The sequence below is a fragment of the Phacochoerus africanus genome, chromosome 11 (genome assembly GCF_016906955.1).
Source record: "Phacochoerus africanus isolate WHEZ1 chromosome 11, ROS_Pafr_v1, whole genome shotgun sequence".
Classification (NCBI taxonomy): domain Eukaryota; kingdom Metazoa; phylum Chordata; class Mammalia; order Artiodactyla; family Suidae; genus Phacochoerus; species Phacochoerus africanus.
The window spans coordinates 44,187,109-44,212,794 of record NC_062554.1 but is presented as its reverse complement, the minus strand read 5'-3'; the positions used below and the strand labels follow the sequence as shown (position 1 = coordinate 44,212,794).

General features: G+C 53.8%; 1 protein-coding gene across 4 annotated transcripts; it reads right to left on the bottom strand.

Moving 5' to 3' along the window:
* Nucleotides 1-1,421: 1,421 nt before the first annotated feature.
* SIDT2 (SID1 transmembrane family member 2) lies at nt 1,422-17,478 on the bottom strand. 4 transcript variants are annotated; one of them, XM_047752057.1, is made up of 27 exons: nt 16,747-17,478; nt 14,965-15,086; nt 14,505-14,669; nt 14,370-14,415; nt 13,870-13,971; nt 13,678-13,761; nt 12,622-12,721; nt 12,366-12,431; nt 11,040-11,133; nt 10,619-10,671; nt 10,272-10,283; nt 9,879-9,950; nt 9,652-9,732; nt 8,488-8,606; nt 8,090-8,163; nt 7,916-7,982; nt 7,275-7,348; nt 7,003-7,126; nt 6,599-6,716; nt 6,094-6,230; nt 5,772-5,880; nt 5,495-5,571; nt 5,315-5,361; nt 4,939-5,044; nt 4,253-4,363; nt 2,975-3,088; nt 1,422-2,886 (listed from the first exon to the last, which is right to left on the bottom strand). In XM_047752057.1, the coding sequence occupies exons 1-27, from the start codon at nt 16,927-16,929 to the stop codon at nt 2,824-2,826; spliced, it is 2,520 nt and encodes an 839-aa protein (XP_047608013.1). In that variant the 5' UTR covers nt 16,930-17,478; the 3' UTR covers nt 1,422-2,823. The 4 variants fall into 4 exon arrangements, with proteins under 4 accessions (XP_047608013.1, XP_047608014.1, XP_047608015.1 ...); XM_047752058.1 differs by lacking the exon at nt 10,272-10,283; XM_047752059.1 differs by lacking the exons at nt 10,619-10,671; nt 13,870-13,971; nt 14,370-14,415; ... (1 more) ...; nt 14,965-15,086; nt 16,747-17,478 and having other exon boundaries at nt 13,678-13,699.
* Nucleotides 17,479-25,686: the final 8,208 nt, after the last annotated feature.

The following is a 25,686-nucleotide window of genomic DNA, read 5'->3' as shown; positions in this document are numbered from 1 at the left end:
TCCTTCAGTCACATGCTTCAGTGGGGATGGGATGTGAGGGTTCAGCAATAGTTCAGTCGACCCTGGCCCCCATCCACAGGGTCTCTAGGGCCTGAGACCAACACTGGGGTAGTAGGAAGCTCAGGCTGCTCTTATTCCTTCCTTCCTCTTAAACAGTCCCTACCTACCCTGCAAAACAGACTACGCCATCACCCAAGAAGGAGACCCGCTCACAACTTGTTTCAGGGGTCTCAGGGAAAGGATAGGCCGTGGAGAGAGGGGAGAGACATCCAGCGGGATCTCTGGGGTGCCTGCTGCGACACCACCCCACTCTCGGGCAGCCAGGCAGGGAGGAGCTAACACTCTCCACACCCACTTAGCCGGGGGGCGTGGCCAGGCCCGGCAGTCCGGGGAGGGCCTGTCCTCCAGAGCCGGCTCCGGACGCCAGAGCCCAGTGGCGCAAAGAACTATAGTGCCCCCCAGTGGCGTCTTCAGGGAAGAGCAGGGAGAGGAGCAGGGTCCCTCCTTTCGAAGCCTGCATTCCATCCACGCACCCACCATCCATCACCGTCTTGTGTTCCCCCACCACCCCCCTAGCCTCAGTGCACATGCTCCGTCCATTAGTCAAGTCAGACTCCAGAGCTGGGAGAGCTGTGGTGCAGTGGGTTAAGAATCCCGACTGCAGCAGCTCGGGCAGCTACAGAGCTGCAGATTTGATCCCTGGCCTGGTGTAGTGGGTTAAAGGATCTGGCGTTGCCACAGCTGCAGCTCAAATTCAATCCCTGGCCCGGAACTTCCATGCACCACAGGTGTGGACACTTAAAAAAAAAAAAAAAAAAAGCATCCCTGTCGTGGCTCAGCGAAAACAAATCTGACTAGCATCCTCGCTCAGTGGGTTAAGTATCTGGCGTTGCTGTGAGGTATAGGTCGCAGGTGCGGCTTGGACCCTGTGTTGCTGTGACTATGGTGTAGGCCAGTAGATACAGCTATGATGTGACCCCTAGCCTAGGCCAGTAGATACAGCTCTGATTTGACCCCTAGCCTAGGCCAGTAGATACAGCTCTGATTTGACCCCTAGCCTAGGCCAGTAGATACAGCTCTGATTTGACGTCCATATGCTGGGGGTGCAGCCCTAAAAAAAAAAAAAAAGACCGAAAAGAAAAAGAAGAGGTGAAGCTGGCCTGATTGATGCGTGGGGACCAAGTGGTGGACAGAGGTCTCCCAGGTAAAGGGGGATTTCAGAGGTGAGATGGCACAGCTAAGGCTTTTTCGCCACACTAGCTTCTCCACCAGCATGATGCCTGGCATGGAGCGGGTCCCCAGTAAATGTCAACTGAACTGATGGCATGGCTCAAAGGAGAGGGAAACCGCGAGGGTATCGCCAGCCCCACCCCTCATTCTCACAACCTCCACCCAGAAAGAGGGAGCCAAACCAGGCCCAAGACCTGCATCTGGTTGTTTTTTTAATTGAATGCAGACTCATTCATAGAAAACAAAGCAACCATAGCATGGGAACAGACATTAAACGGAGCTCTGAAAAGAGATCAGACCCTCCTCCTTTCCCCAGCTCAAGGGAGAGCTATAAAAACAAGGTGGGGAGAATAAAACACATTCCCAATCCCCAAGGCAGAGGCCTGACCTCACCTCCCCCACCCTTGGCATCTGGAACAGACCAGGTCGGGTGAAGGGGATCCAAGGCCCAGAGCGGCCAGGGGAACCAGAGCTGGGACAACTCAGTGTAAACTCCAAGGTTTCATATGTGTGGCATGTGTGTGACTAACACAGAACTTGGCTGTAGACTGGACGGAAACTTAGAAGCCAGCCCTGGGTCCTACAGTGAGGCTGGACCAGGGACAAGGAGGGGAATAGTGTGTCCCTTCCCCAAGCCCCTTTCTAAGATAGGCACTGGGGCTCCTGTGGCCATGGGGGAGGCAGGATGGGCTGGGCTCTTTGTCTGTCCCCCCTTCTTTTGCCTCTGGACATTCCTGGGCAGTGTCAATGGCACTGAAAGACCCCCATCTGGGGCTTGGCAGGCCTAAGGGCCTGGAAAGCAAAAGGAAGGAAAGGGGTGCGTTGCCTTCCCTCCAATCCTGGTGCCAACATCAGTCTGGGGGCTGATGGGATAGGAAGGTGACCTCGGAATTCAGCCCTTCAGATCAAAGGCGGTTCTCACGTGTGGACTGACCCCTCACTGCTAAAGAGCTGGTCCCGAACCAGGTCAGAGGAGGAAGCAGCACTGCCTGGGACCCCTCACAGGCCTTAGCACCAAAAGCCTGGCACCAGCTGACCAACCCCAGGAACCCAACATCCCCATCCATCCTGGCTGACCAGAGTGGGCAGTGGTGGCCGCCAGGTACAGACCAAGGAGAAGTGGCGTGAACCCTGGTGTAGGATGGAGAATCAGGTCCCAGGCCAGGGCATTGGAGTAGAAGCTCAGGGAAGAAAGGGCTGCGGGTTCCAGGCTCGGGGGGAGGGGAAGGACAGGCGGAACGCAAGGCATGAGATGGGCAGGGAACACTTCGCTCCTTCCTCTTGGAGAAGGACAAACAGACAGTTGACAGATGGGGACCCATGGAAGGCCCCAACACTGAGAAGAAAGCAGCAATTTGGCCAACATCCGGGGCTTCGGGGGAGCAGGCCTCCTCCCTGGCCAAGGGCAGGAGCAAGGCTCAAGGCCACCCCCATGACCGTCCCAGACCAAGCCTGGGCTTGACCTTGCTGTCCCACAGTCACCCAGCACTGGGCAGCAGGGCTGGGACTCACACCCCCGGCCCTACAGGGGCTCGGGCAGTGAGGCGGAGGAGCTCAGGGCCCCACGAGTGAAGTGAGGGGGTCCAGCTCCCGCTAAAAGACATAGATCTTGTCCCGCTGCACGGTGTCCAGGTCATCGTCCAGTGTCAGCAACACCTGGGGCGGGGTGGAGTGGGGTGTGGACACGTTGAGTCAAGCACAGGAAAGGGGCCACCTCTACCTCCTCCCCAGGCTCCCCGCATACCAGGAATGACCCGAACATGGCAATGGAGGAGAGAAAGTGCCAGATGTCGTGGTCGTCGAAGAAGTCCAGGAGGATGCAGTCCCGGTTGTGCTCCCTTGACTCTGCGGGGGTTTTCTGGGGAGGAACAGGGCGAGCTGCCTGCTGACCCCAGCCAGTCAGGCAGGGTTAGACCCCAGCTCCCAGCGCCTCCAGGCACTCCCTGTTCACAGCCCCAGCCCCAGCCCCAGGCACGAGAGCACCCCTTTGGGGCTCACCCCTTGCCTTTTCCCACATCTAAGAACTGGCCTTTTGTTGCAACTGTCTCCCTGAGAACTCTGGTCATGGTTCCAGTGAAAGGCAGGAAGGGCTCCTAACTCCCTCCCACACCTTGGCCTCCACCCCCTGCTCTAATCAGTCCTCCCCTCCCACCCCCACCCCTTAGGCTCACTCTTTCCAAAGCACTAGAATCAGGTCACGCCACCCTGCCCAAGGACAGCAGCAGCCATGACCTAAGGCACTTGAGGTCCCCCATGCTCTCCCCACAGCCTCTCTCCAGCAAACACTGGCAGGACCTCACTCTGTGTCTGGGAGCTGTCTGTGCTCCTTGCTGAGGCCCCAGAGATGACCAAGAAAGACCTGCCCTGCCTTCAAGGAGCCCACAGCCTCCACTCAGCTCCCAAGCTAATGCAATCACTGACCTGAAAGCTGCCAGCATCTCTTGGCCACAGAGCCTTTCCCTATCACCCCTGGGGCCTTTAAGGCCAAGAGCAGGGCCTGCCTCCTCTAAGCTTTCTTGGACCTTCTAACACAGAAGCCTTTCTGTCCTCTGCCCTCCTGTAAGTTCCCTGGCCTGTCTTGCCTACACCCTGATCTCGTGCATCACGTTGTAAAGAGCAAGCCAGGAACTGATGGCCTCTCTTGAACTAGATTATAAAGGTTTCAAAGGCAGAGACCCTGCCAGCCTTAGTTCTGATCACAACAGGTGGCCTACGAGGCAGAGGGGAGAGCCTGACAACTCTGGCTTCCAGTCCCAGCTGTGCCACTACTGGCTGTGTGACCCTGGGCAGGTCACTTGGCCTCTCTGAGCCTCGGCTGCCCCATAAAGTAAAATGGGGGTGGGGGGTGGGGAGGATACAGCCATGCTGGTATGTTGAGTGTTAGGAGAATTAAACAAGAAAACAGCTGTGACAGAGCATGGGAGAAGCTCACAAATGATTTTTGAAAAGAGAACTGGCCATTTGCAGGCTCACAATGAGCCTGGGGGCGACTCCCCAACCTCTTGGCAGGAGGACTACTCACCTGCCAGGTGCTGAGTCCCTGGAAGAAGAAGAAGAGGGCAAAGCCCCAGACCACCGACGTGCAGATGATACAAAGCAGGGGGATGAGCTTGATCCTCTCCCCGCTCCGGAGCTAGAGGGGGTGGGGAAGAGCTGCCTCAGGGCCCCGCCCCGCTTCCCAGCTTTCAGAAACCTTCTTGCATTCATCCCATCACCCCATCACTACACAGCTCAATATGTCCCCATACTGGCAGCCTGGGGTCCTCACCCCTGATGTCTGGGCCTTCTGGCACCCGGAACCCTTTTGCTGCGAGGTGTCGTGGCCAGGGAGCTCCTCTCACACTGGATGGCATGAGGGCCCCTTGGGAAGCGCATGGCCCTCAGAGGTCCAAGCCCACCACAGACTCAGCGAGCCCCACCTCTTAACACCTCCTGCACTGAACCCTATCCTACTGTGGCCTGAAGGGCTACCAGTTTCACGGGCCACACTTAGAAGAGAGAAGGGGCTCGGTAAACGGTCTGAGCCTATAGCTGGCTTCCAGGGAGTCCGTGCAGGAGACGAGCCCCTCCCCTCCTCAAAACTCACTGGTGTGAAAAGATGGCCAGAAAATCCCCACCCCCTCTTGATGCTGCCCCAGATGGGTTGTGCCATCTCCCTCCCCCAGAAGCAGAGCAGCAGGCAGAAGAGGCTCGGCCGTCCCTACTCACCTTCATTATAATGTAGAAGGCAAAGTAAAGAAGCAGGTTGCAGATGCCAATGGCCAACAAGTAGGAGGCGAAATCATTGGGACGCATGATGAGGCCGTAGGCAGCCCTGGCAGGAGGGGGGAAGAGCTGGTGACACACAGGAGAGCCAAGAGCAAGAAAAGGGTTGTCCCTCGCCCCTACCCTGTGTTTTGTGATGAGGTGGGGCTGGGCTCAAACACCCACAGAAAATCCTAGAACCCCAGGGGCCAACACCTCTCTCCTTGGCCCCCATTTCTCATGCCCATGGGGCAAATTTGTCCATGGCCCCCAAGGCAGCCAGTGGCTGGCCAAGTCCCCAGCTGTCCACCCAGCCTGGCTACACAATGGCTAGACTCACAGCGACCAGTTGATAATGTTGCCCATAACCAGCAGCACCATGCGGTCCTGGAGGGAGGCAGAGACACGGGAACTGAGACAGGCAGAGAAGTGGAGGGAGGCCCAAGTCGGCCGGTCCCCACCTCTCCCGGGCTCTCAGCTACAGAGATGGAGGAGGAGGGGCCAGGAGCTAGGCAGGTACCACGTAGAGGGGCCCGCTGCACTGCCGGATGCAGTCCGTGTAGAGAACGTGGAGGATGCGACGGCAGATGCCCGAGTCTGCAAGAAGGGAAGATGCTGAAAGGCGTGGGCACCCCTCTACTCCAGCCCCTGGTCTGTGCCAGCCGAGAGGACCCAGGGTCTTCGGGAGGCACATGCCAAGGCCCAGTCTAATTCTGCACCCAGCAGTTCCTCCAGGGCCCTCGGGACGCCAGGTTCCCAAGGCCCCGGAGCCCAGCCGGCCCCAGGCGAGCCCTCACCCAGCTTCCAGCGGCCCATGTAATAGAGCTGTGTGCTGAGCAGCAGAGTGGAAATGATGTGAATGATGGAGAAGACGATCCAGAAGGCGGTGTTCCCTTTGCCAAAGACCTGTCAGGCCACGGAGGGCAGGGCTGAGGAGGCGCAGAGGAAAGCCGCTCCCCCGGCCCGCCCTTCCTTGGGAGATGCTGGGTTGCCGCAGCCAGGTTGGGAGGGCACCTTCGGGAGGAGCAGGGATGGCTCCTGCGGGGGTGGACGGGCGTGGGCGTGTGCACAAGCGTGCCCCTTTCCCAGCGGGGTGAGCAGAGCAGGCCGGGGCCTCACCACGCCCAGCACGGAGAAGAAGATGACGATGGCCAAGCAGGCGTAGGCGCTGTAGGCACTGGCGTTGATGTCGGGGTGCCTCTTCTGGTAGAGCTTCAGCATGCAGAGCCCCGCGATCATGTACATGAATGACGTGTCTAGGTGGAGGGATGGGGACGTGAACTCCGGAAACATCCGCTGAGCCCCAGCAGGGACCTGCAATTCCTTAACTGTCCCTGCCACACCACACCGCCGCCTCCCTGGCTGCCACCCACAGTCCGACTTCCCCTGACAAGGACAACTTAGTCTGAGTCTGAGATCAGGGACTGTATCTTAATTATCTGTTTTCTCAGTGCTGGCACATGCCTTTCCAGAGACACCTATTTTCTACAAGCTACACACAAGCCCCCAGCCCTGGAGTCGCCTACATGGCTGAGGCTTGGGGATCCACGTGGATGAAGGGGGATGGCCAATGCAGGCAGGTCCCTGTTCTAGGTTCAGCAGGGGAACAGACAGGCCCGCTCACCAAACTGGAAATTGGTATAGTTGGGGCAGACGTGATAGCAGGCGCTAAGCAGCCCCTCCATCATCAGGGCCGTGCCCATGGCGTAGAAGAGACCAAAGTGTTTGGGGATTCCACATTCCTGTTGGGGAGAAAGAGAAGGAAGAGAGGAGGTGAGATGGGAAGTGAGGATGGAAGGGGCCCAGAAGAGGGAGGTGGTGAGAGGGGTGGGATGGGGGTATTTAGGAAGAGCTGGGTTGGGCAGGGCAGGGCTGAGCTGGGCTGCGTTATGCTGGTCAGGGCTGGTCAGGGCAGGACAGAGCTGGACAGAGCCAGGCAAGGCAGGACTAGCAGGTTGGGCAAGGCTACGCGTGCCAAGAAGGGTCCGGAGCTGAGGCCTCAGCGGGTGGGCGGGCGGGCGCTCTCACCAGGGCATAGAGGTCGTTGCGCAGCAGGGCCCGGTTGTGGTTGATCTCCCGCTGCAGGATGATGAACAGGAAGAGCAGCCCCAGCAGGATGTACCCCAGGTTGCTGAGGATGTTGTTGAAGGCGCTGGAAGGGGCGGCAGAGGATGTGGTGCCTGGGTCTCATGCCCCAGCTGCTTCCCCACCCAAGGTGGGTGTTCCAGAGCCCCTGCGCCTGCCCTGGTCCACCGTGCATGCATGTGACGGAAAAAGGGGGCTCCCGAGATGATCCCCACCTGAGGTTGCCCAGCGGGTGGGCGCAGAGGAAGTTGTAGTAGCAGATGTCCTGGTTCCCTGTGACATTCACCACCTGCAGAGGAAGTGGGGCGAGGGAAGGAGGCAGGGGCACTGCTAAAGCTCCTGATTTGGCCCACAGCCCACACCACCAGCAGCCCCATTCTGCCACAGATGGGAGGTACCACCACAGCCAGCATGTGTATGCACGTGACACCAGCAAGTGCTTTTGGCACAGTCACTGTCCCCCTCACTAGGTGCAGCTGAAAACCCTGAGGTGTGACCATGTCTGAGGTTCTTGCCCCACAGTACAGAGAATAGGGAAGAGAAACTGAGACTTAATAAAGTCCCGGCTCTTTCATTTCATAAGTCCCCACAACCCAGGGAAGATGGTGTCATTGCTAACGTGCTGCCCCCATTCTTCAGATGAACCAACTGAGGCTCAGGGAGGCTGCATGACTTGCTCAAGACCACCCAGCTGGTAAGGCAGAGTTGGGATTGGAACCCAGGGCCCCTGGGCTCCTTCCAGAGCCAGGCTGGAGGCTCTGCACTGGGGGCGGGGGCCCAGCCTGTGGCAGAGGCGAGCCTGCAGCTCTGAGAAGGTGCTGAGCACAGGCCTGGGAGCCGGCCCCTGCCCGCTCACCGTCTGGTAAGTGATCACCAGCTGCACCACGGGAAGAGCATAGAAGACGGCAATGGTGGCGATGTTCCTGGGGAAGGGGAGGGCGGGGTGAGGTGACAGCATGGAGAACCCAGGAACCCACTGCCAGGGGGGCTCTGCCAACAACAGGAAGCCCAGCCCACTCCGCCCACTCACCAGAAGTAGATCTGGTACTTTTTCCGCAGGACGCGCTTGTCCTTGCGTGCCAGGTCGGCCACGTAGAGGTATTGCTGAGGAGAAGCTGGAGTGAGCATTCCCACTGCCTGGGAAAAGCCCCTCTTGCTGCAGGTTAGAGGAGGACAAGGGGAGCCTCCCTCCCACAGGCCCGGATTCTGCCGGGCAGGGTTCTGGGCCAGCTGCCTACTGCTTGCCCATCGGCCCGGAGGGCTGGCGGCTGAGAAGGTTTCCCCTGGAATCTATGCTGCTCAGCCGCGCTCCTTCCGTTTGCTTCCCTAACATGCCACTCCAAGGGGTGGTGGATGTGCAGGGGTCCGAACACAGACGGTCTCTTCCTTGGGAACCTCTGACCAGAGCCAGCCCACCCGGGGTCAGACCTTGGTGCGAATGACATTCTTGTCTGAATCGATGTCGGCCAATGTGTCATAGTCGTCCTCCTCCACGGAGCTCATGGAGTCCAGCCGTGGCCGAGTACCCACGGGGTCCAGGGGACGGTCTGTGGCAGAAAGAAGGGAAGGGCTACCTAGTGGGCACAGGGTCTGAGACCTGTCCCCACCCACCAGGGGCAATTGTCACAATTACTAGATGACGGGAGGAGGCAAATTGTGGGCTCAGAGCGGGGGTGGAGGTGGGCTCAGGCCTGGGAGTATCAGGTGCTCCTAAGTCCTTGAGGGGAACAAGGATGGGCTCTGCAAAGAGGCCACCAGACAGGGACCACACCAGCCCTGCCCCCCCACCGAGCTTCCAGGCCAGGACACTGAGCAGACCCCGGGCCCCAGATCCGAGCAGCAGGGCTGAATTGGACAAAAGTCACACTAATTAGAAGATGCCCAGCTGTGTGGGTTCTGAGAAGACACTGCCTTGGCCCCCACTGGGTGAAGACCAAGTGGGCCCTGGGGTGCAGGCAAGGGTGAGAGGCTGCCTCTAGCAAGAGCACCTGCTCCTTTATCCTGTTCTTTTCTCATGCTTCCTCCTGCGCCCTTGCTGACCAAAGCCCCCAGAGGCCAAGACATGACCCCCTGGCCATGAGCCCTGCCCCAGCGGGCCAGGGAGTGAGGTGCTGGGAAACACAATAGCAAACCAGAACATCTGGCCCGGGGGGAGCTGGGATGCCAGCCTGCCAGCATCAGGGGCCAGTGCCTGCCCATCTCAAAAGACACACGAGCTAGCAATTATTAGTATTAGATGGGGGAGCCATGCACAAAGCATCTTTCTGGTCCTAGAGCCTGCTGGCTCCAGTCAACCGCCCTGGCAGAAGCTGATTGGCAGAGCAGCGCCCACCCTCCCGACATCTACCCATGGCAATGCACAGCTGCCGCATCTGGCCAAAGGGGAGGCGCCGCTTGAACTGGTCGTGCCCTTCAAAGGAAAGGGAAAGTTACCGGGGAAGTGGGGCCAAGGAGGAAGGGATGAGGGAGGAAAGGGGCAGGGAGACAGCAAGCCTTTCCCTGGTTCCAGCATCTGGCAGAAGAGGCAGCCGCCCACCGTCGTGGTAGCACAAGCCCTGTGCCACACAGCCCTGGCCCACCTGGCCCACTCACCCTGGTAACTGTAGGTCAGGTCCCCGGGGCCCGCACTGTCAACCAGACCATCAGTGGATCCAGTGGAGCCAGAACCATTCTCTGCAGGGAATGAAAATTGTGAGGCAAGCGGCAGAGACGTCAGGGAAGGGGACCCTGCACCCATGCCCGGGGGCTGCCAAGGAGGCCACCTTGGAGGTGGCCACCGGGCTGAGCAGGCAAGCATGAGCTCTGGCACAGACACGTACCAAAGGAGCCGTAGTTGTAGCCCTCGTACGGGGAGCTGCCAGGAAAGGAATCGGCCAGGACCCGGGGGTGACCTGCAACGAGAAGTCAGGGTCCCCTTGGCCTTGGAAATAGAGAGAGGCCAAAAGCCAGGGAGAAGAAGCAAGAATCCAGAGAAGAGAGACACAGAGGGGCCATGGTGGCAGCAAAAAATAAACACCCATCCCAGCAGAGGCAGCGCGTGGCTACCACTACCACCTGCCCCGAAGGAAACTCGTCCCCTCTGTCCTCCCTAGAGAGAAAGCAAGGCCAGGAATGACTAAGTTACCAGCAGCAAGGACAGACAGCGCCGGCCTGCCCGGGGCCCACCCAGAACCCCAGGCTTCCCCTCCCTCCCCACAGCGCCTGGAGCTTACCAAGGAGAGAAGCTGAGAGAGAAGGTCCCCAGCGGGAGGGAGGATAGAGAGAGAAACAGAGAAAGGGGAGAGAACCAAAGGTTAATAATCCCAGGGATGGTAGCCGCTTCGTCTCAGGCGGCAGACAGTGTAGCCAGAACCAGACATTGGGTTAAGTCGGGCACGGTAGGGACCAGTGGGCGCACGATCCCAAACCCATCTCTGTCTTAGGGTTCCTCCCAATCTGAACATTCCAGAAGCCCCCAGCGGGCCCTTCCTTGTCCAACCCCCACGGGAGCCACCCCCCCACTATCCCCTCCAAACCACAGAGCAAACTCGGCCCTCCCTACTGGACCCTCTGGAGGTACCGCTTTCTGGGCAGGCTTGGTCCATGGCCACCAGAAGGGACTTCTTCCTCTGCCTGCAGGGACAGAATCCAGAGGCAAACCAGAAGGGCAGAAGGAAGGTCCTCCTAGACTTTGCTGGCCTGCCTTCCGCCCTCTCCACCCCGTAACTCTGTCTTCCATCCATGAGCCCAGGGGTCCTCCCAGGCTGCGAAGCAGCGTAGGGTCTTTCCGCTTGGGAAGAAGGCTGAGGGGAGGGGCTGGTTTCCAGAGGAGAGGCCCCTGGTTACAGATCCTTACAGAGACCTGCCTTCCTAGGCCCTGTGGACGGAGGTTATCCTGGGCCGCTCAGGTCCTGCCAGGCCATTTCCCCCACAGCCTCTGCCCGCCCGCCCACCTACCCACCCACCCCAGAGCAGGGGACGGCCCAGGGGTTCCACTTTACCTCCAGTTCTCCCAACAGGCCAGGAGGATGGTGAGCAGATAGAAGGAGAGAAATATGCCCAGGCAAAAGAGCACGCCGCCAACGTAGGCCTCAGCTGCGGGCAGAGAGGCGGGAAGGAAAACACACCAACCCTTCCTATCATGGCAGCCAGGCCCTGGCCTCACCTCTCGCCACTTCCCCCAGGATGAATGACCCAGTGGGGCTACAAATACGCCAAACATGACTCCTGTCTCCGTTCCGGCAGCTCCCTCGGCTAGAACTTTCTCCTCTACTTCTTTTTCCAAACTCCATCTTGACTAAAGCTTCAAAACACACCTTCACGGTCCTGAGCTCCTACAGTGACCCATCCTGGGCTCCTCTTAGCCCTCAGTACCCTGCACAGCCACAGGCTCTGGTCCCTCAAGACAAGGGCATCCTAGAACCACAGCCGGAACATGGCACCCGGCTTGATAGAAATGTGCTGAATAAGGAATCTGTGGAGGACAGGAAGCTGCTTTTCCCTCCCATCACACTCCTTTACTTTTATGCTTTCCAGTTTACAAAGGACTCCTCTCAATCAATCACTCAGCTATAAAGTAAATACTTTTTCTGTCTCTCCCTCTCTTTTTTTGGCTATGCCTTGTAGCATGCAGAAGTTTCCGGGCTAGATCAAACCTGAGCCACCACAGTGACAATGTTGAATCCTTAACCATTAGGCCACCAGGGAACTCTAGTAAACATTTATTAAGCACGACTAAGGGGCCTGGTATTTTTCTACTAAACTGACTAGTGAGATTAATGCGATGGATTCTACTACTCCTGTTATAAAAATGGGGAAACTGAGGCTCAATGAGATTACACTGCTCGTAAATGGCAGAGACAGAGCTAGAACTCAGTGTCTCAATCTTTTTTTTTTTTTTTTGGTCTTTTTAGGGCTGTACCCACAGTACATGGAAGTTCCCAGGCTAGGGGTCAAATCAGACCTGAAGCCACCCGCCTATACCACAGCCGCAGCAATGCCAGATCTGAGCCATGTCTGTGACCTACACCACAGCTCACAGCAATGCCGGATCCTTAACCCACTGAGCGAGGCCAGGGATCAAACCTGCATCCTCATGGATGCAGTCAGTTCCACTGAGCCACGATGGGAACTCCGAGTCCCTCAATCTTTACTCATGGATCCCCACCCCCACTGCACAAGGCCTGCCAAGAACAAGCCCCCCTCCTACCCTGTCAGCCTGCTCCAGTAGGTCCTCCTCACCCTTCCCATTCAGAGAACACTCCCTACCCCAGGCCTGAAAGAAGAGCCAGCAGCCAGGCCATCCCCACTCAGCCACCCACACTCACACGTGACTGCTTTCGAGACCAGCACTGACAGGGTTTTCTGGCGGTGCCCTTGATCAACCGGTTCATCTGGAAGTAAAATGTCAAACTGGCAAACCTGCCTGGAACTTGGCTAGAGTTAGAAGGACCAGGCCTGGGAGAATCTGGGGCTAAAACCCCGCATCCCATCAAGAGCCTGCCCAGCCACGCAGGCTCTTCTATCTCCCAGGAAGTGCCCAGGCCCTCCCAGCCCTAGCCAGGCCCAGGGCACAAAACGTACCTTCCACAAAGGGGTAGAAAGGCAGGGAGCCCCCACAGGCCTGGTCTTCGGTTTTCACCACCACCACCACATAAAAGCTATTGCTGGGGAAGTCTTTGCGCTGCAGGATGAGGATGAAGATGGTGAGGATGACAAGTGTCATCAGTACATCATCATCAACTCTCATCACCAACCCCATCCCTTTTTTTTTTTTTTGGTCTTTTTAGGGACGCACCTGCAGCATAGGGAGGTTCCCAGGCTAGGGGTTGAATCAGAGCTGTAGCCACTAGCCACAGCCACAGCAATGCCAGATCCTTAACCCACTGAAGGAGGTCAGGGATTGAACCTGCATCCTCAAGGATACTAGTCAGATTCGTTTCTGTTGAGCCACGACGACAGGAACTCCCACCAACACCATCCTTTATCTGAATACCTACTTCAGGCCAGACATTATGCTAAACTCTTGCATATATATTATTTTACTTAATCCTCACAAAGATCCTTACAAGTCAATACTACACCATCCCTGTTGGATAGGCTCACAAGTTAGCTTAGGGTCTCACTGCCAGTGAGTGGCAGAGCCAGGATCAGCTGACTCCAGAGGCCAAACTCTGCACCTACACTACTGTTAGGTAAGCAAATGTGAGTATGACCCACCATCATGGAACCTACGGTTGTATTATTACAGTCTGGGCATCAGCCAGGAGAAAGAGTGGAGGGGCCACACTGCCTCCATCAGTCACATAACGGGATGTCCGGGATGTCGTGAGGTGAACACATGGCCTCCCCTTCCCTGCCCCTGCACAGGTTTTAGGCTTTGCCAAGGGCAGCCCTCAGCATCAGCCAGGCCCCTTTCATACTGTGGCGAATGAAGAGATAAAACAGCTAGAAAGAGTATCTGCTCTTTCCTGTCCCTAAAGGTGATTGGGACAGTGACTCAATGCTCACACATATCAGGGACCAGCAGGGCAAGACTCAGTCCTGGGAGTAGGGTAGGAACAGGGCAGGGGAAAAGGAGTAAGGGTTAGGAAAGCTAACCACCTGCCCACCCGCCATGGGGCCATGTGCATTTCCCACCTGCACAGTGATGGCTGCCTTCTTAGTCATAGTCTGGTACATGCCGATGAAGGCCACGTTGTTGTCTAGGTCATAGACAGGGCACTATGGAGGGAGGAGGAGAAAGACAGATGGGCAGGGTCCTGGGCCCCATCCCCTCTCTTTAGCCGCCCTGCTATCTACTGGTGGAGAGGAAAAGGGCAGGCAACTTACCAGGACATCCTGGATGGAGATGACTGAGCAGGGGAAGGCCTTGTTGGAGGTCACCTTGACAATGACCGAGTCTACTCCCTCCGGAAACTCGTACTTGAAGTACTGAGGACACAGGGAGGGCGGGGAGAGCCCCGGCCCATGAGGATGGTCTCTTGGCCCCTCTAGAAGGGAACAGTGTGACTCCTCCCAGGGTTGGGCAGTGGAGGCTCTCGGGGAAAAAGGCCTTGGACCACAGGCAGTCTACCACACCCCTCGACCTCAGCTGGGTGCTCAGGACAGTGCCCAAGAGGCAAGTAGGAAAGATGGCAGCCTGTGTCTGTGTACTTCCCACGCTATCTGTCCTCTCCCACCTGAGGGCCAGAGCTCCGATTCCCGGAGAGGCCCTCCACGCAGAGTACAGCCAACTTGAAGCTCCTGGCAAAGACTGCTGACCACTCCCATCCCCAAGGTCAAGGTTCCTCATTTCCCTTCTTGAGGGGCAGATGACAGGGAGGTCTTACCTGGGGCTGGGCTGCCGTGGTATTGAAGCTGAACTGCTCTCCGGTCCTGTGGGGCAGAGAAGAGCCCCCCACACTGTCACCCCCAGAGCTTGGGAAGGAGGCCAGTCCTATGGCCCCTCGCTCTCCCCTGCAGACCTGAGCACGAAGTCGTCCATTCGGCTGACGCGGAGCTGGTACGTGGTGTTGACTGGTGACAGGGTGGACACATCCACATAGAAGAACTGGACCTCAGACTCATTCTTGGTGGGGGGCTGACACAGCGTTCGCTCCACCTTTTGGTAGAGGTACTTGCGCTGCAACCTACGGCCAGAGGCAGTCAGGACATGACTGTGGTCCTGTGACAGCCAGCATGCCACTCCAGGGGAGCAGGTGCCCAATTCCGCTGCTCTGGTCCCAGCCCCTCCCTACTACTCCTGCTGCTAGGCTGACCAGCCCCAGGCCATCTGGCGGGGCTCTGTGCTCCTGGCTCAGGGAATGGGGAGGAGAAACAAAGGGGCGCTAGGTGGTCTGAAGCCCTGGACAAGGCCCTGGGTGAGGCTCTGGTCAAGGCCCGGCCTAGGCTTACCCCCCTCCCTGGTCCCCAAGCCCTACTCACATCCCTCGCAGGATCAGGGGCACCTGGAAAGACACTACCGCCTCCTTCTGGCGAACCACAAACAGCAAAGGAGCCCCCTTCTGCTTGTTCAGGACATTCACGGATACACGCACGCCTTCTGTCTGCAGAATGACATGGAAACGCCCCTCAGTCAAGCCAGTGGAGTCTCTACCCCTGCCACCAGAACACTCGGTCCCAGAGACCATGAGGCCTGCCCTCCCTTATGCCAACTGCTGTGTTCTCTCCCCATCCAGGGGGCTGGGAAGCTACCTGTGCCCCTTCTGCCAGAGCAGCCCCCAGTCTCTGGGCGGAACTTAGAGGAGAAACAGTGGGGACCTCAGGTGTCCTAAGGATACCCCCCACTGTCCAAGTTCACAGATGCACATGCCTGCACACGTGCCTGCACACACATGCACACACGGGAGAGCGAGAAGTGCTCCCCAACTTTCTTCCTTGTGAGCCAGGAAGCTCCTATTCAACAACTCATCTGGTGGCCAGATGCCACAAGGAGGTGGGGATAACAGGGGTTGTTGAAAGCCAAGAAAGCAGAGTTTTCCTTAGCTCTGACCAAGGGATAGGGCTGTGGAGAAGCCACTTGACATCGCTGAGTCTCAACTTTCCCCTCTGTAAAATGGAGACACTCCCACCCTGGGTAAATGGAGGGAAGGACAGTCGGAGCTTAAAGAAAAAAATAAAACCAGATAAATCCTGGGAATGCTTGGCTGCTTGAAACTCAAGCCCTAGGACAGCAAATCCAGAGAGGTAGAGGCCACGGCTCTCAGAGTGACCCCACATGTGCGGGAAAAAAGAGAAAGGATTCAGAGTGCTGTGGTGGCTCAGCAGGTTAAGGATCGGTATTGTCATTGCAGCAGCCTGGGTCGCTGCTGTGGCACAGGTTCAAATCCTGGCCCATGAACTTCCCACACACCAGGCCAAAAAAAAAAGAGCGAGAAAGGACTCTAAACCAGATGAGATCAAACTTCAGAAAACCCAATCCCTCCTTATTCTGGAAAAAATAAAATTGGATTCATATTCTGAACTCCACTAATTCTTAGTAAATCCAGTCCTGGTAAAAGATGAGCAGGAGGACATGAGCCAGGCTGCAAGAGTCCAAATCTCAGCCCTGCATGGGTCTAGGCTTCCCAGACCCCGCTATGCCCGGGTTCAACTCATTAAACTCACAGCTGGGGAAGAATCGAAAGAGAGGTCAGAATGAAGAAGACAAACTCCTCTCCCCTCCCACCAGACCTGAAGGTGGCTGTATCTCCACCACCTTCAACTTACAAGGCCCAGCTGGCAGGAAGAGGGCTGGGCGGGTCCCAGCAGTAACAGCAGCCTAGGAAGTCCTGCTTTCACCTCCCTGGGGTGTCTCAGCTATAACACCACCCCCCCCACACACACACACCCCCCACTGGGCAGAGCCTTTCAGTTTGGGCCTGTTTCATCCTGTGGTGTTTACTGGGCCAAGCTTACTAGCAAGCCTGCTCCTGCTTGCTCCCAGACCTCACAGAACCACTGGCTTCTGGGTGAGGGGTAGGGAGCAGGCCAGTCCTGCTCAGGCTACAGCTGGTGGAACGGAAGGGATCAAAAAGAAGATGGGAATGAGGCAACTTCAAAAACTGTCCAGCAGGAGCTTTAGGAAAGGAAAAAGGACTGGCAAGAGGGTCCGGTGTGGTTTTGGGAAACCCAGTGGGGCGGCAATTCTCGGGGACTGGCAGAGTCTCCTTGCCCCGGTCTCCTCACCCACTCACCACCAGCCCCCAGCCCAGCCCCTTCCCTCACCCGGTTGCGGGTCACTGTATGGTTGAAGGTGTAGATGTTGACCAGCTCGCTGTTGACCTCATCCACGTAGGTGCGCTCAAACTCGGCGTCTTTCTGCGAGACGTTCTTAGGCCCCAGAACCCCCAGATGGCTCTCGACCGAGGCCACCAAGAATGCCAAGAAGGCCAAGCCCGGAGCGAACATGGCCCCGGCAGGGCGGCAGTGGCGGCGGCGGCGACAGGCGACAGGACACCTCCAGGGCGGGTTGCGGCTCTGGCCGCAGCTTCCAGCATCTCACCAGGACCAGAACTTTAACCCCGGCCTGAGATTAGGAATCATCCCCTCCCAGGAGCCATAGACACGCTCTCAGTAGCCCGAAAGGGGAGGGGGCGGCTAGAAGGGGGAGGGGAGAGCTTGGAGTATGGGCCACAGGAAGGGGGTCCCAGCTCGCCAGGGACAGAGGACTGTCCGGAGACCCGGCGGACGCCCGCCAGGGCCCTGAGAGCGAGGAGGCGGCTGGTTGCTGGGAGCTTGGAGACGCCGGGAAAGGGGGGCGAGGGAGGGAGGAAGGGAGGGAGGGGAACCCGGAGGCGGGGGCGGCCGCGTTGGGAGGAGAGTCAGAGGGTGAGAGGCGTGATAGAGGTAGAGACCCGACGCCGCGCGGCTCGGCGAGTTTTGGGGGCGCCGGCCCTTTAAGGGCGGGCGGACGCGGCGGCTTCGGCGCTCGGATCTCCGGGGAGTGAGCAGCGCCGCGGGGCGGTAAACAGCTGGGTGGCTGGCCCGCCCGCTGACGTAAAGGGAAACTGACACGGATTTAAAGGGCCAGGCCCGCGCTTGGGCCTTAAAGGGGCCGCCTCCTTCGGGCTGGAGGCCTGCCTCTCCAACTCCTATCCAATTAACGCCTCCTTTTTCATTATCCTGCCCGTCTCTGGAAGCTCACTTTGGATTAGACGGACGTTGCCATGAAGGCTCTCCAAGTGTTGGATTCTAATTGACAAATTCTTTTCTATCCTCAGACGTAGGGATCTCCTCCACCCACCACTGCTTTTGTCACTAACATCCTTCACCCCTGGGCCGGTTTTTTGCCTGGTATCTTAAGAAACGAAGAACTTCAAACAACTAGGAAACTGCCGGAGAAGGGGAAGCTGAGACAACTGCTGATGGAATCCCTGAGCACTCTGGCCTCCCACTGCAGCGGCTGCAGGGCTTCATGGACTGCGGAGCTTCAATCTTGGGCTGATTTTCCTCGTCTCTGTTGAGGCAGATACAGAGCTTATTGAAAGGTAGTGACTTTCAGTGTAAATTGGTGAAAACTTTTATACAAAATATTTTGGCACCATGTCTTCAGTGGTAAGGAACCCGACTAGTTCGATCCAGTCGATGCATATTGGATCTCTGGCCTCACTCAGTAGTGTAGGTCGAAGATGTAGCTCTGATCTGGCATTGCTGTGGCTAGGCCTCAGCTGCAGCTCCAGTTCAACCTCTATCCTGGAACTTACATATGCTGCAGGTGCGGCCCTAAAAAGCAAAAAAAAAAAAAAAGGAAAGAAGGAAGGAAGAAAGAATGGATAGAAAAGAAGGCAAGGAAGAAAGAAAGGAAGGAAGGAAGGGAGAGAAATGAATAGACAATCTGCATAGCCCAGGCAACTATGTCCAATCGCTTGTGAGGGAATATGATGAAAGATAATATGAGAGAGTGTGAATAGATGTATGGCTGGGTCACTTTGCTGTACAGCAGAAATTGACATAACAATATAAATCAACTATAATAATAATAAAAAAAGAAATACTGCTATCCTGAGCCTGATGTGATTTGACTGGTCTACCCTGTGCCAGTATCTCTGATGCTGTAAACACCACGAGTTGAGGACCAGAGCGTCCCTGCCATAGCCTGGCTGTATTGAATAAGCCCAGGCCACTCATGGTGGTGGGTAGAAGACTTACACCTGTGCCTCAGGCTTTGGCGCAAAATGTGCCCCTAGGTTTTTTAAAGTGCACATCCAGGAGTTCCCATCGTGGCTCAGTGCTTAACGAATGTGACTAGGAACCATGATGTTGCAGGTTCGATCCCTGGCCTTGCTCAGTGGGTTAAGGGTTCGGCGTTGCCGTGAACTGTGGTGTAGGTCGCAGATGTGGCTTGGATCCCACGTTGCTGTGGCTCTGGCCTAGGTCAGTGGCTATAGCTCCAATTAGACCCCTAGCTGCAGGAGTGGCCCTAGCAAAGACAAAAATAAAGTTCACATCCATACACAACTTACAGTGTTTTGTCTTTTTGTGGCCACACCTGCAGCATGCAGAAGTTCCTGGGCCAGGGATTGCCCTGTGCCACAGCAGTGACAACACCAGATCCTTAACCACTAGGCCACCAGGGAACTTCCATGACTTACAGTTTTTGAATTAGTCTCTGGAGGTGGAACCCAGGAATCTGCATTTTAAGAAGCACTGCGGAAACTTGCTACGCTCAATAGATTTGAGACCTGCTGCCCTGGGGCCAAACAATGGTGGACGATCAATGTTTCTTTTTGCTGCCTTTCTCTGGCCAATATCTTGGAAGACATGGATTCAAATAAGCCCAGAGGGCATCCTTCCCTTTTGCAAGGTCTCAAGGGCTTAACCCTGGGTGTTCAAACAGGGTAAGAGGGCAGCTGCCCTGTGTTTTCTTGCCCTTCTCAGGTCTGCAGAATTTTCCTCAGCCCTTCTGCCCCACCCAAGGCTGGGGGGTGGGAGGGAGGGAGACAGCACAACCTTGTTATGAATAGGCTCTTTCTGAGGTCTGGCAGCTCTGTGAGGAGAGAAAGCTTTTTTGTTGGCTGCAGCAGTCAGCATAAAAGAAGGGCAGTGCTGGGTCTCAAAGCCAGACTGGTGAGTCTGAGGAGACGTCAGGTCCCGCAGGGAAGGCCCCCTGGCCCTCTGCGCAGGTCCAGCTATTCTGTTCTCTGCTATGCTATATAAAAAGCCCAAGCCCAGCCCTGGCGATGAAGGGGGCTGGGTGGAGTATTAAAACCAGAACACTTCCTTCCATTTCCCTGTGGGCCATCCTTCCAAGCCTGACTGCAGAAAGGACCCAGGAAATGGGACCATTTACCAGGCAGCTGACAAGCGTTCCCAGATTTCCATGAGTCCAGCTCCATTTTCTGCCACAGATTTTCGAACTTTTGAGTAAGAGGATGGGAAGGAAGCTTCGGCTGGCTCAGGGGTGTTGCTAAATGCTTTTAAAACTCACCAAGAACAGGGAGTGGCTCAGCGGGTTAAGAACCTGACATGGTGTCCTGAGGATGCGGGTTCCATCCCTGGCCTGGCTCAGTGGGTTAAGGATCTGGCATTGCCATGAGCTGCGGTATAGAGCACAGCCACGTTGTTGTGGCTGTGGTGTAGGCCAGCAGCTACAGCTCCAAATTGACCCCTAGCCTGGGAACTTTCATATGCCGCAGGTGCAACCCTTAAAAAAAAAAAAAAAAAAAAGGTAAAATAAAGATTCGCTAAGAGCAGAATGCTGTAGGAATCATCATAAGTGGATTAGCTGAATCCCATCAAATAATTTGGGTATCTGGGGGTTTGGAAGTGGCCTTGCCTGAGGGTGAGTGGCAGAATCAAATGAGACTTTAGAATTAATGGTGTAACTTTAACCCAGAAAAAAAAAAGATTGCAAAACCAACCCCTCTGAAGGAAATGGACTTGAAGTTCCCTATTTTCATTGTGACCATGAGAAAGGACTCAGTGTATCCACTCGGAGCTCACACAGAATTTGTCACTGGATACAGGCAGCCCCAGAAGCAAGAGTCCAAACACTTTGCATCATCAGGTTCTGTTCTTTCCCAGGGCTGCCCTCATGTCTGTTTATCTCTCTGCAAGGACTGTGAAAACAGGGTACACATCAGATTAGGAATCAGTTAATGATACAGTATTTCCTCTGATATTCTAAGGATCAGATCTCATAACCATCCTATGGGTTCATGGGATTGTGGGAAAAGCAAGGACTTTGATGCCAGAAAGTTCTACATTTAATCCCCTCACGCATCTTAGGCAAGTGATGCTTTCTGAGCCTTCAGGATCCACCTCTCGTCTCCACTGTCCTAAATGCCACACAGCAGAGCTGGGCTTGAATGCATTCATCATCCTTAAACCATTATCTACAGAGTAGGAGGCGAGTCAAGGGAGCAGCTTTGACTGAGTGGGCAGGACTTCCTTCCAGAGACAAGACCAGATACTGCTTTTCTTAAACCAGGGCTTTCACCATTCAGATGGGGAAATGTGCACAGTTCATTCAGGCCCCCGATTTGGTTTCCTGTGGCCTTGTGATGGAACCAGCATCAGGGCTTTCCAGGAAATGAGGCTGGTCATCAGGTTGCTGAAAACAAGCGGATAAATAATTGATCAATTCAAATCCGTGTCTCCAGTGATCACTGATAAACCTGAGCCAGCCATCCTCCTATTTCAAGAAAGCTTCTGTCTCCGGCTAAGAAATCAGAGGATGCAACTGAAGAACATTTTACTCCTTTCTGACTGTATCTAAAGATCATATGTGACTAGTCCTTATTCCCAATTGTTCTTAATAGAATGGGTCACCTCTCTTTATACTCTGGTTCAGAGACAGGCCACATCCCACAGCTGCTTCTGTTATATCACTGGTCCTCAGAGTCTTCACAAAGGTGAGTTTCTTGTTCACAATAGTTGTGTTCTTCTGAATCAATCTAGCTTTTTCCTCTAGCTTCACTTTTCCAGCTAGTTCGTTTTTTATTTTTATTTTTTATTGAAATATAGTTGATGTACAATATTACATGTTACAGGTGTACAATGTAGTGATTCACAATCTTTAAAGGTTATACTGCATTTGTTTATTATAAAATATTGCTTATATTCCGCATGTTGTACAACATCTTTATAGCTTATTTTATACATCCCACTTTGCTTTGGCTGTGGTGTAGGCTGGCAGCTGCAGCTCTGATTCAACCCCCTAGCCGGGGAACTTCCATATGCTACGAATGCGACCTAAAAAGAAAAAAAAAAATTTTGTATCTCTTAATCCCCTACCCTGATATTGCCCCTCTCCCCCTTCACTCTCCCCACTGGTAACTATTCGTTTGTTCTCTGTATCTGTGAATCTGGTTATTTTTTGTTATAGTCACTCTTTTTTTTTTTTTTTTTAGATTCCACATATAAGTGATAAGATACAGTATTTGCCCTTGTTGTTGTTGTTGTTAAATGTCTACACCTATGGCATATGCACATTCCTGGGATAGGGGTCGAATCGGAGCTGCAGCTTCTGGCCTGCGCTGTAGCCACAGCAATGCCAGTTCCTAGCCGATCCAAGCTGCATCTGCAACCTATACCACAGGCCGGGGCAACACCAGATCCTTAACCCACTGAGTGAGGCCAGGGATCAAACCCGCATCCTCAAGGATACTAGTTGGGTTCTTAATCTGCTGAGCCACAAAATGGGAACTCCATGGATTTGTCCCTCTTTATCTGACTTATCCCACTTAGTATAACACCTTCCAAGTCCATCCATGTTGCTGCAAATGGCAAAATTTTATTATGTTTTATGGCTGAGAGGTATTTCATTGTGTGTGTGTACATATACCACATCCCACTCATCTATTGATGAAGACACTTAAGTTGCTTCCCTAACTCAGCAATTGTAAGTAATGCTGCTATGAACATTGGGTTGCATGAATCTTTCCATGGTTCCATCTAGTTCTAATCACACAATTCCAGAAAATATCTCAAGAAATTTTGTAATAGGTATATACTGTATCTTTCTATTTTTGTTGTTCTTTATTTATCACTAGCTAGAATAATGTCTATTGTTTCTTACAAGCAGCAGCATGGTACCATTGGAAAGAATAGGAACTGAAGTCAAAAGATTTGTATTCCAGTTTAAATTCTGACTGTTGGAGTTCCTATCGTGGCTCAGTGGTTAACGAATCTGACTAGGAACCACGAGGTTGAGGGTTTGATCCCTGGCCTTGCTCAGTGAGTTAAGGATCTGGCGTTGCTGTGAGCTGTGGCGTAGGTCGCAGACGCAGCTCAGATCCTGAGTTGCTGTGTCTCTGGTGTAGGCCAGCAGCTATAGCTCTGATTAGAACCCTAGCCTGGGACCCTCCATATGCCGCAGGTGCAGCCAGCCCTAGAAAAGACAAAAAAAAAAAAAATTCCAGGAGTTTTGAAGGATTTTTTTTTTTTTCTTTTTATAGCCACACCCACAGCATATGGAAGTTCCTGGCCCAGGGATTCAATCAGACCCAAGCCACTGGAGATTCTTAACCCACTGTCCCACGGTGGGAAATCCTCTGAAGGATTCTTAAAAGATGAATAACAGCTAGGCCAGCAAAGGGGCAGGAGCATATTCCAGACAGGGGGTCTCAATTTTGAGCGCAAAGGCACAAACTCAAAGTTCAGTGCTATTGGTATTAAAGTTCAAAGTAAGGGGTGGGAGGATATGAATTGAGGGCCAGGTCATGGAGTGTATTGGATGTTATATTTAATAGCTTGGATAATCAGTGATTATTCAAAGAGAATGTTTGCAGTACACTGATGTATCATTGATTTTTACAGGGGTGCTATCAAGTTTGATCAGTGTGTAAAATTTTTTGATATATATATATCTTTCTGCCTTTTTTAGGGCCACTCCTGCGGCACATGGAGGTTCCCAGGCCAGGGGTCTAAATTGGAGCTGTAGCTGCCGGCCTACACCACAGCCACAGCAACACAGGATCCGAGCCACATCTTCGACCCAAACCACAGCTTACAGCAACACCGGATCCTTAACCCACTGAGCGAGGCCAGGGATCAAACCCAAAATCTCATGGTTCCTAGTCAGATTTATTAACCACTGTGCCACGATGGGAAGTCCTTGTTTGGTTTTTTAATATTTTTTTTGTTCTATTATAGTTGATTACAGTGTTGAGTCTATTTCTGCTGTACAGCATAGTGACCCAGTCATACATACATACACATTCTTTTTCTCATATTACTTTCTATCATGGTCTATCCCGAGACTAGATAGAATTCCCTATGCTGTACAGTAGGACCTCATTGCCCATGCATTCTAAATGTAACAGTTTGTATCTACTAATCCCCAACTCCCAGTCCATCCCACTCCCTCCCCCATCCCCTTCCCCTTGGCAACCACAAGTCTGCTCTCCATGTCTGTGAGTTTGTTTTGCAGATATGTTCATTTGTGCCATATTTTAGATTCCACACATAAGTGATGTCATATGGTATTTGTTATTCTCTGACTCACTTCATTTAGTATGATAATCTCTAGTTGCATGATTTGGGTGTTTTATTTTTGGCTGTGCCTGCAGCATTCGGAAGTTCCCAGGCTACGGATTGAACCCGAGCCACAGCACTGACAATGCCAAATCTTTAACCACTAGGCCACCAGGGAACTCCTTGATGTATATTTTTGATATGATTAGTTAAGCTAAAATAAACCAGCAAATAAGCAAGAGTCAAGAGGCACAGCACAAATTCAGGCCAAAGGGAGACTACGTGTTTAAGCAAAACATCTTTGCTTTGTGGCTATGTAAAATCATGTAGTTCAGTTAAGGTTTTTACTGCTGCCATGGCTGAAGACTTTTCCCAAGTAGATGCTGGGGAGGGAGCTTCCCCTTCTACCACACTTCTCTCCCCACTTCTCCTAGCCCACTTAGGAGGTTCCAATTTGGTAGTTTGGATGCAATCAACAAAGCCCCAGGCCCGAGGCTCCTTTCACTGCTGTCCTGATTTAAGGGGAACCTGTAAGCAGCTGACAAGGCAATGCCTCTGGGAGGGTGGAGGGTAGAGAGGAACTTGGCTAGTTAGAGGGGGAGGGCAAGTAGGAAAACAAAAACACCTGTTCAGTATCTCCAAATTATATCCTTTTATAGGATTAAGTCATTTTAATCCAATAGTCTTACCACAGTGAGAAGTGATAAAGTGACTGTCATAAAAACCATAGACTTTTTAGCCTCTAAGGAACATTATACTGGCATTTCAATTTGCTGTAATTATTGCTGGCGTGGTTGATAGTACTAGTCATCTGGATTGGCCCTAATGGGCCAGTTGATTAACTGACCCTTGTTCTGATCACAGAGCTCTAGAGATTGTGCTCGGGGCAGATGGTGTTGGCCTGGGGAGGGTGATAAAGTATTGTGTCCACCATGTCGCTCAGTAGTCACATTGTTATACTGAGGCTGAGGCCATTCACCAGATGAGGTGGCCCATAGCACACATCCACCCCAACCTAACTGCAAAACCATCTGGGTTCATGTATGAGTGCACTTCAAGAGAGGCAGCTGCACTTTCTGAAAGTCTCATATGATCCTTCATTCTATATTTTCTTCTGCAATTGTGGTCCCCACCCAGCTCTCAGCATATGGAAGCTGGCAACTCTTATCTATTTTAAAATTATCTTTATTCTATTTATATTGACTGTACTTACACTTTCCTATTTACTTCACAACTTTTTTTTTTTTAATTTATGGCTGCACCCACAGCATATGGATGTTCCTGGGCCAGGGATCAAATCTGAGCTGCTGCTGTGACAATGCTGGATCTCTAACCTACTGTGCCAGGCCAGGGATTGAAACTTCGCAGTGACCCGAGCCTCTATAGTTGATTCTTAACCCACTGTGCCACAGCAGGAACTCCTACCATTTTTTTTGGCCAGGCCTGAGGCATGTATGAGTTTCCAAGTTCCCAGGCCAGATATCGTATTCTTGCCACTGCAGCAACCCAAGTCACTCAAGTCACTGTAGTGGCCAATGCCAGATCTCTAATTTGCTGTGCCATAAGGGAACCCCTCCTTTACAACTCTTTTTTTTTTTTTTTTGGCCACACCTGTAGCATATAAGTCCCTGGGCCAGGGATCAAATCCATGCTGCATTTGCAGCCTGCATCACAGCTGCAACACTGGATCCTTAACCTGCCGCACCATAACGAACTATCTTCTCCTTTAACATTTTAAATTTTATTTAC

Coding starts and splice junctions, on each gene's coding strand:
- SIDT2 (XM_047752057.1), bottom strand. CDS start 16,929: ATGTTCGCTCCGGGCTTGGCCTTCTTGGCATTCTTGGTGGCCTCGGTC. Junction 5,881..6,093: donor TCTTCTCCGTGCTGGGCGTG/GTGAGGCCCCGG, acceptor GTGGCCTGACAG/GTCTTTGGCAAAGGGAACAC. Junction 2,887..2,974: donor CCATGTTCGGGTCATTCCTG/GTATGCGGGGAG, acceptor ACCCCGCCCCAG/GTGTTGCTGACACTGGACGA.